The sequence below is a fragment of the Clinocottus analis genome, unplaced genomic scaffold, assembly GCF_023055335.1.
Source record: "Clinocottus analis isolate CAN_PGR_092001 unplaced genomic scaffold, fCliAna1.0.p SCAF_4, whole genome shotgun sequence".
In the NCBI taxonomy this organism is placed as follows: domain Eukaryota; kingdom Metazoa; phylum Chordata; class Actinopteri; order Perciformes; family Cottidae; genus Clinocottus; species Clinocottus analis.
In genome coordinates, this window is record NW_027176153.1 from 17,550,662 (window position 1) to 17,560,547 (window position 9,886).

Here is a 9,886-nt window from a genome sequence, read left to right on the forward strand (position 1 = left end):
CAATCACCAGCTATCAACAGCCCCGGGTAATTATAGCCATCTAGTCATTAGCCTGGGACCCACCTGGAATTCCACATAGCAAAGGGTGGGATGAGGCCAGCAGGGGTTGGGGTTTAGGTCGGGCCTTTAATTAAACACTTCCCTCCCCTTGACTGATATAACACACCCCACCCCAACTCACATAGAATCAGCCTTTGTTACCGACATAGATTGTATTATTATTACTGCCCCAGTGTCTCTCAACTGCTGCTGCTGAGGACCGACAGTGTGTGTGTATGTGTGTAGATGTGTATGTGTGTGATGGGAATAACATGGCAGGTTATGACAGCAGTACAACAGGAACTTACTCACTATCCTGCTCGGTCACACTGATTAGTTCTGCTCTGTCTGTATCTAGTCTCTTTATTGCCTTCAACCGCTATGTCTGTCTGTCTGAACAAAAAACAAGCATTCCAGTGTCATAGTAATGCACCATATATTTCATATGAACATCTGTATTGATAAGGCAATATACACAATGTTATACAAGCAAGTTGGAGAGCATATAAGTGGAATTTGTCTGATGTTGTGGTGGTAGTTTGTCATCTTACACACTGGAAACTCGAGTACACTGTATAATCATAATAATTGGAGTGCTCTTCTCTCTCCTCGTGTCAGCCAATGTAGTGCAGTCTCATCCGAAGATGAGAAATGAAACAACACTTTACATTTTAAATAAATCACTTTAAACAGTTTTTTTGGTCTTTTTCTTATTTTTTTTTACAGCTGCATTCAAAGTCCCAATGATGCATCTGTCCATTTATTCATCGAGTGTCCATCTTCCTGTACTCTGGTAGTCCTCTGCCTGGACTTCTGTTGGGCCTCACAGGGCCAAACTTACACTTCCATGTCCACTTCTCAAAGTGCACTTGTCAAGCTACTCCCCAAAGTCCAACCAAGTATTTGGTAGATAAAAGTCTATTTTCCTCCCCAAAAAAGAACATTATGTGAGTATATGATGTTGCTGTAATAATACTGGATACGTTTTAAGGCTCAGTTAATGTAAAAATGGGTCTTTAAAGCATCAGGAAAGCAACAAACCATTTTAACCCAGTACAACACGCTAGAAAAACAGCCTTCTGGGCTGAATCTTCGATAAAAGTCCAAACCACCATCACCACAAAGTGTTCATTAGTTTCAGCGTTCATATGATCCCAGCAGTTCAGTCACAGGGCCATTCACAAAAAGGGGCTAATGGGTGTTAATTCATATTGATGGGTACTGAACTATAGTGCTTTCACAGGGACAGGTAAAAAAGCCATGCAATGATGATCCGAGGTTGGGGCAGGGGAGGGCAGAGATGCAGAGCACTTTCGGACAAACTTTCCCAGAAGACCATGTTCCACAGGATGTCCCGAAAAGGGAAAAGGGGCGGGTTTGCGTTACAGGAGGTTAGTGGGGGCGTGTCCTCAGGTCTGATCCAACCGTTCAGCTGGCTTGGGAGCTTTGCACGTGTGTATGTCCACAGCTTCCTCGCAGTCCTTACACTCCACGGCGCAGCACCATTTGAACTTGCACTCGCACTTAGTGATCTGCTTGACTCTCGTGGTGTCGTAGCCCCGCCCACAGCACATGACCTCACAGCCATCCGTGCCGCGTGATGTCTTATTGCAGACCCGCCCGGCCGTGCCCAGGGAGCCTGCACAAAGCACAAAAGAGTTAGCCAATAAAAGCTCAAAGTGAACGAAAGCTAGTTTCTGGTCTTTTGTGTTTTACTTCTCTCACAGTTATTCGACTGAAAACATCTGGTGGGTCATTTCAATAGAAAGACAAACAAACATGAATCCATCGATTAGTTGAGTCCAAATGATCAGTTGAAAACTGGCAGTAGCAGCTCTGCAGCAGCAATGCTGTCTGCGTGGACACCACATGCTTATGAGCCGCAGTTGAGCCGTGCAGTCACGCTAACCTGCTAACATGGGCGCCTTACGTAACCATAGAAAGTATAAACTGTGTGGGAATGACAAAGTTCATCGGGTGTTGTATAAACCAAAATGTGTTTGTGTGTTTATCGCGTTAAAGACTGTATTGCAAAATCCATGTCTGGCCCTAAAGTATTCAGTAGTGTTTAGCACTCTGGATATGACCTAATGCAGTGGCATATTGTCTTATGTGAATGTCATACCCACAGAGATTAGTGCTGGTGTTTCGTGTGAGAAGCTCCCTGTTTGAACTGCTACCTATCACAACAAGCTGCCCATAGAACAACAGACCCACACACACAACTATGCAGTGTTGGTAGAGTGGCCTATAGTTACACTGCCTTTCCCAAGCCACTGCTTCCTTTGAAGCTTTCTGTGTGTGTGTGTGTGTGTGTGTGTGTGTGTGTGTGTGTGTGTGTGTGTGTGTGTGTGTGTGTGCATGCGTGTGCGTGTGAGGGTTAAATGGACAGTGGAGCGTGACAGACAGACAGGCTCTCACACTCTGAGGCCCACTCTGCCCTCCAGCTACGCTTAGTTCAGACAGACAGAGAGGGAGAGACTGTGACAGACAGAAAGAAGTGATTTTTTTTTTTTTTAAATTAGCTGCTTGTGTCCCCAGGCACTGGATTCCACTGGGAAGGTGAGAAAGAGGGGGAGGATGGACCAAGGGACCAAAGACAAAAAAGGAGCGAGGAAGAACTGGACAGAGCTTCTGAGAGATGGAGGTGTTGATGTCAACTATTGTCAAAGTTGGTTTGACAACATTTCATCAATCAACCGGCCAATCAGACACAGGCATACCTAATTGGGCGTGTTGTGTAAAGGTTGATCAACATTTCCTTTGACCATAGGAGAGTGTGTATGTATGTGTGTATGGGTGTACGTGTGAGTGTGTGTGTGTGTGTGTGTGTGTGTGTGTGTGTGTGTGTGTGTGTGTGTGTGTGTGTGTGTTTGTGTGTGTGTGTTTTGACAGAGACTGATAGAGGTCAGGTGGTCAAAGAATGTCCCCAGGGTACAAGGATATTAGCTTCCACTGACATCACAGAAGTCCTGCTGTGTTATCTGACAACCATTACACACACACACACACACACACACACACACACACACACACACACACACACATGCACACACAAACACAAGCAAACACTAGTCATGCATGAACATACACACAACATACACTTAACACCCCTAAAACATAACACAGTCGAGACAATCCATCAACGCCCATGAGAGACTGCCTTTCTTCGTCTTTCAATCCAGTCCACCTTCTTCTTCACTCTTTTTGCCGTCTCACCTGCTGTTTTGTCTTGCAGGCAGTAATCCGGAGAGTTCTCAAAGTAGACCAGGTCGTTCTTGGTGGCCTTCCTGAAGGCTTTGTTAGCTACAGTGAAGCCTGTCCCATCCTGGTTCATCATCACCTCGATGGCCCCGTTGTATTTCCTCCTCAGGTAGTCACCAGTCTTCCTAAAGTCTGACATGGCCATCCAACATGTCCGCAGTGTGCACGAGCCACTCACACCGTGGCATTTACACTCCAGCTTCATGAACCGCTTAACTGCCTAAAAACAGACAGAGGTGTGTATGTGTTTAGCCATCTTGACGTTTACCTTCACATGTTCTGCAAATGCAGCATTAAAGCATTGAAAGAAAAAGGACCTTAAATGCACTTTCTGGAAAGATATGATTCCTCTGAAAGTTTTTATTTTACGGCTGTGAGACCCAAAGACAAAATTCCTTTTACCGACATTGGGCTAGCGACGAAAAAACTCAAATCCAATTTCAACTTTGTATCAACATGCGTTCTGAAAATTGTATCTGTATAAGAACACATGTCAACGCAAGGTGTAAACGCAAGTCTGACACCGTTTAAAAAAAAATCTGAATGAAAGCAATCTGAATCCTGGATAGCTTATCCTAGCTTATCCTAGGGCACGACCTGTGAACACTTATGAACTGACAATTTTACAGGTACAGGTCAAATATTGAATATTTTCCCACATTCAAACTGTAGTTTTTGAATTCAAATATGAATGGAAAGCCCTGAGATGCAGTCAGAAAGCTTTGCAATTTGGAATGACATTGAATTCATCTTGGATCCCAGCAAAGTGCGAATGCTCTCCGTACAGTTTGTCTGCGTTGCTAAGAAACAAATCTCTCCAACAAGTTGCTGGGTAACTCTGCATCCGCGAGTTTGTCGGCTCCACCTACGTCATTGTGGAGATTTGATCGCAGTGCAGGTGGAACTTAAATAGCTTAAGGTTAAATACAAACGCCTATTATCATGACCAACATAACATTGCCAAAGAAGGATTACAGGTTAATACCAGGTGTAAATACCTGCACAGCTAGATATATCACTAGATGTAAGTGAGCTTTTTTTTGTGGTTATTTGGGTTAATTGGTGCGGCTGTAATTGTCCACTTACTGTTCTGCCACAGCGGTTGTTATGTAGGTTCATGAGGGCCCTCGCATCTCGGACTGTCCTCTCTTTGGCATCGATGAAGACTTTGGCAAACTTGATCCCATAGTTGATGTTATCACTACAGCCGCCCCAGTCAAAGTCTCCTCTCTCGTCGCTAGCCCGTCCTCGCTTGTGTGGGTCGCAGTTACACGATTTCAGCTCCCCCTGGCTGCAGGCGCGAGTAAGCGCATACACCACTCCTGCTGAGGAGATGGCGTAGACGAATGCTGCTTCACGACTGCCTGAGAAAGAGAAACAGAGAGAAAGCACAAAAAAATAACCGAGAGTTGAGAGGTAGAGGTTGGAATAGCGCAATCTATTCATGAATATTGAATTTGTAGTTACTAATATCATGGAATACAATAGACGTTGTATAATCTAAAGACCTCAAACTGTGCACCTCACATGCATGCACAGATACACTGAATGCCATGACCAGGCCTGGGTGTCAGGCATCAGAACATGAGGGTGCAGCTGACGGGGGCATATCAGGCCTGATGTGGAGTATAGGACAGCTCTGTTTAAATATTATCATGGAAATAATCCCAGCTGCGGGGCTCTCCTCTGCTCACATAAATTGTTTAAATACAGACACAGTGATACCCCATTAATCAGCACCAGGGTGATGTCATGACAGCATTTTCTACCATTGCTGTGCTTTTCTGGTCTCTTTAGTTCCTTCGAATATGAGTCATCTATTGTGTGGCCAAAGACACATAGAGAATTAGATATAGTGTTTAGTCGCAGTTGCTTTTTGCAGCGCCCTTGGGAGTGAATACCTCAAAAGACAACAGCCAGAGGCAGAAGATCTTGTCCATCTTTAGTCACAGCCTAACAGACGAATGTGGTTTTCATTTGGTGCCTCTGTTCTCAAAGTTAAAACAACTCAAATGCTGTTTCAGATAGAAGAAAGGGATGCATCTGAAATGAGGTTACATTATTTTCAGTGGGTAAACTCATCCTCTGCATGAATTAGCTTCTTGTGTACATAAAAAAAAGTCCAACTGTGAATCTGAGGGTAAGCAGAGCGCTCCATTGTGTTGTTGTTCACGTCATATCTCTGTGTGTGGAGAACAGCCTCTGTGCTGCAGTGTTATTAAGAGAGCTGCAGTGTGAGTTGATCAGCTGGTCTCATGTTTTAGTGCCCCGCTCCACTAGCATCAGCTAGTCTCTGGGTGAGGAGGTACAAAGTATACTTCCAAAGCAAAAATAGAAAATGTGCTTGAATGCTTTCCTTTTTTGAAGATGAACTACAAAATGTGCGTGCGGTCCATTGTCTGGATGATGCCCTTGTGGTTGAGTTAGCTTTTTAAATTTATAAATGAGAGTCATTTTTTGGTCCGTCAGTTGGTCACTTGTTCTGTCAGGTCTTTCATCAAACACTTTGGTTCGGATAGTTCAACATAATTCAACAATAGTTTCTGTTTCTAAACATACTCACACACATAATTGTTTTAGTTTTATCACAGCCGGCCTCAAGGACTTACAACACTGTACTGCAAAGTAGCACATAAATACATGAGTGAAGGAATATTTCCTACTTTTAGGAATTGGGAAATACTGAAGTACCAGCACTTTAAAATAACATCACAAAAACTGATATAGTATTGAGTTAAATGTATACGGTGGAGGACTTTTGTATCTGAAAACAATCTGAACCGGCTGAGGATAGATGAGTCGGTGTGGTCCCATGCTCTTCATTCACTGGAATGTCCCACTTCATCTCTGAGGAAAAAGGGGGCAGTGGGTGCTGTTGAGGCGGCGTGTGTGGGGGAGGATGCAGGAAGGTATTGCTGGTCATCATTCAAATCTGCGCTGTTTGTCTGACAGTGAGAATATCTCTTTAAATATTTACATCCACATCACTGTTTATTTCTGTCCTCTACACATGAAGCCCGTATCTCTATATCTCCATTTTTTTCCGATGCATTGTTAACCCTGACGCATGCTTCGGGTGGATGGCGGAGGACCAGTAGCAGGTCTGCTACTAAGTCTGTGGATACAACCACGTTGATGTATGCAACCTGAATCAGATTCACTATAAATTAAGCTTTAACCTTTTTGTCCTTGCCTTCAAGCAGTGGTTCTCAAATTGTGGGGCGCGACCCTCTAGTGGGGCGTGGAGGTAGTACAGGCGGGCGCGGGGGAGTTGCAGATTCTCAAATTTTAATTTTTAATTTATTTTTTTTCAACAATCCTTTATTAATCCCACAGATTATTCTCTGCATTTTACCATCCTTAGTAATTAAGGAGCTTTGTGCTGCTGTGAAGCACTGGGGCTTCAGTGTCTTGCTCAAGGACACTTCAACATGAAACTATGGGGAGAAAACAGGGATCCAACCGGCTTTCTTGGTAATCTTTTTTGCCAAATATGAGTTATTTTTCGCACGTATATAACTTTATTTGTATTGTTTTAACAAAGTGATTGCACATGTTATTAGTGTTTGTCTGATGGAGCAATCTGGTTTACTTGAAAGGGATTTACATTTTCTTTAATCTTTTAATAAAAAAAAAAGAGTCTCAAAAAGTTGAACCATTTTGTTCCAATGTTGTCGGGGCGGTGGGGCCCGAAGATTTTGTTTCCTCCAAAGTGGGGCGTGACAGAAAAGGTTTGAGAACCACTGCCTTAAAGGCAACAGTCAAGAGAAAGTATAAGCCTCAACCATAACCCCAATGGTGTAGCATCACAGAAACAGTCTTTTTTATTGACTGCACTGCATGCAACAGTGACTTACAGGTGCATCACTGTGTACGTGCCCAGCAATCATAATGCCGCTGTCATTATGCGTAATGGCTACTGCGGAATTAGTGCAAAATAATGTGTGATGAACAATTCATCAAGCTGCCATCATTTAATCGTTAATGCAAAATAGCCAGCTGGCGGAGGACACCTTCCCTATCAGGTGTTTTTACTGCAGAGCGCCTGTCGCTTTATTATTCAATAAATATTCACGAGTATGCAGTTAAGAAACCTATTATCAGGAGGAAGTGTACATGCACTGTCTACAAAGACAGCTAAAAAATATGTATGTTGTAAAATCCACGTGTGCCCGTGTGCATGTCTAAAGGCATGCATCTATTACACAACAGAGAGGTCTGGCAGGAGTGGAAAAACAAAAAAGACGACGAGCCTGCGTCTCGAAGCCCGTGTGTTTATTGACGAGGCGTAAGGCATTACAACAGTCCATTAGCGTCTATAAACACGGAGCAGCAGCATACGTGAGAGGGAAAGATCGGAGAAAGACCAGAGTGAGCGGAGATGGACGGAGAGGAGAGGAGAGAGGCAGTAAAAATGAAGAAGGACGAGAACGAGGAGTGAGATAGGAGGCAGATGAGGCTCGGCTTCAGTATCTCTTTGGCCTCAATCACTAATTAGACGGGAAGATATGTAGACACACCCATTGACTTACTCCGTAGCAAGACACGTCCGAACACGGTGTGGTCGCGGTCCAGTGTGCTGCAGTTCCAGCGGTGGTGTCTGAATTGGTGCTGGCACTCTCGGATCCACTCTTTGGTGCCCTCGCCGATGGCCTGCATGATGTCCGGGTGGCGCTGACAGAGCTGCCGCTGCTTATTCACCAAGCCTGGGATGTTGTCGCAGATCACACGGGCCCCCAGAGCCCCAATGTACCTGGAGACGCACAGACACGAGCCATTCGGTGGTGGGTTTGAACTGAATCCACACCAACTTCATTTGAAAGGATTCCTCCGCAGGATGCAAAGTCACAGCAGTGACTAATGGTGTATTGCAATTAATTAGGCACCCTGATATGGCAGGGATTTCCACATGTGGATCCACGCGCACACACGCGAAGGTGTTGAGTGGTGTGAACGAGAGCTGCAGTAACAGTCCTCTGTGAGTCAGAGTTCACTACACTTAACAGTTTAAGGTTTGCGAGCTGGAGGGGAGTGGAAACCATTTACTCCGCTCTCCAAATAAATAAGCACTTAACCTCTCCCCACAAGAACTGTGTGTGTGTGTGTGTGTGTGTGTGTGTGTGTGTTCAAATGTTTCCCGAAGGAATAGTCCAGAAATCATGTCGTCACAAATCAGAGCATGGAGTCTGGGGCCTCCAATAACCCTGTCAGACTAAGTCCCCATTTACTCACTTTACTCCTCTCATGTCTTGTGCCTGTTCGCTCTCATGCTCATATTCACCGTTATCGTGCATGCCTCCAATCTTTCTCACTGCTCTGATAAAAGAAACTCCGATACAGTTTCCTAGTAAGATGCATTCTGCTTTGAGATTACCCTAAGAGATATGACTTTAAACCTAATGGTGTGTGCATGAGACCTCTTGCAGCGCTGGTGGCTGCAGGGTTTTGGCGGGTCAGCGAGTGGAGGTCAGGGAGCGTGAAGCTGTGTGGTCGTGTTTTACGAGGTCGGGCCAGAGGATGGAGACTGGAGGCTCTCTGCTCCCCAGAGTGGGATTAGAGAGGAGGAATAAGAACAGAGTGCTCATCAAAGGGAAAAGCCAGAGACGCAATTCACACTTCATTTTCTCTCTGAGAGTCAGGAGGACTTGTGGTTTTAATAGGATAGTAAATCATTATCCACAGGTCTAAAACAACATGCTGTAAAGCCCTGCGACTTCACTGTGAATCGCAGAGGAAAGACAAGTGGGACACAAATGGAAGGCTTTTATTGCTTCTGATGACGCAGCTGATATTACATCAACCTCCTCTTGCCATGTCATCTGCTCAAGCCCTACTGGATCGCAAGAAACACTGAAAAAGACGAATAAACGGATCATTTTCTTAAATGTTATCAGAAACTTTTGATATTTTACACACACAAAAATGAGAATGCATGTCTTTGTGACATTGTTTATGCATTTTTCACCTTTCTCAAATAGCTCAAACATCCCACACTCATTTCCGTATCTGTCCATTTCCCCACAGAAACGTGATGAACAGTTAGAGACTGTATCCCCTGCACTGAATTCCCCTCAAAGCCAATAATGCCCAGCCAAAAGCTTCTACACTCGCTGGTCCCACTATACTCCCCATAACTGCTTTTAATCTACACAAACTATTAGGCATTCCAGTACCCCCATACCCGCCCACACACAGACACTTCTCTCATAAACACACTCACACACATGGACATTTTCACGCATGTTATTGCGCAGGCAACGAGATATTTTTGTTCACCCCTCACCTATGCTCTAGATGGCTGGTTTTGGGGTATTTTAGTGAAGTAATTTGCGCGTGTGCGGTACCTGGTGAATTAATGACTGCTCTGCCTTGTTGAACGCATGCAGGCCCCATCCTTTGCTGAGCACGCGCTCAGCCAGCAGCGCCGACGTAAATTACATTTATCGCTCTATTATTATTGCGCGATGTGGCAGGCCAACAAACTGACATGAAGGGAAAATGCGTTTTCAGGGACTAAATCTTAAAGACGCTTGAAAAGTTCACAAACTCGTAAAAACAAAAAGAGGTTATTTTCTTTATTAAT

General features: G+C 44.4%; 1 protein-coding gene across 2 annotated transcripts in view; it reads right to left on the reverse strand.

Moving 5' to 3' along the window:
- Positions 1–541: 541 nt before the first annotated feature.
- The window catches only part of LOC137799995 (protein Wnt-2b), a 10,241-nt gene continuing 896 nt past the window's right edge, over positions 542–9,886 (reverse strand). Inside the window, exons 2-5 of one of the 2 annotated variants that reach the window (XM_068596947.1) lie at positions 7,836–8,056; positions 4,390–4,667; positions 3,259–3,523; positions 542–1,678 (exon numbers count right to left, since the gene is read on the reverse strand). In XM_068596947.1, coding sequence (XP_068453048.1) covers positions 1,449–1,678; positions 3,259–3,523; positions 4,390–4,667; positions 7,836–8,056 — 994 coding nt within the window. In that variant the 3' untranslated portion in view covers positions 542–1,448. Of the gene's footprint in view, positions 1,679–3,258; positions 3,524–4,385; positions 4,668–7,835; positions 8,073–9,886 lie in introns of those variants that run through there. The other variant, XM_068596948.1, reaches the window with a different exon arrangement.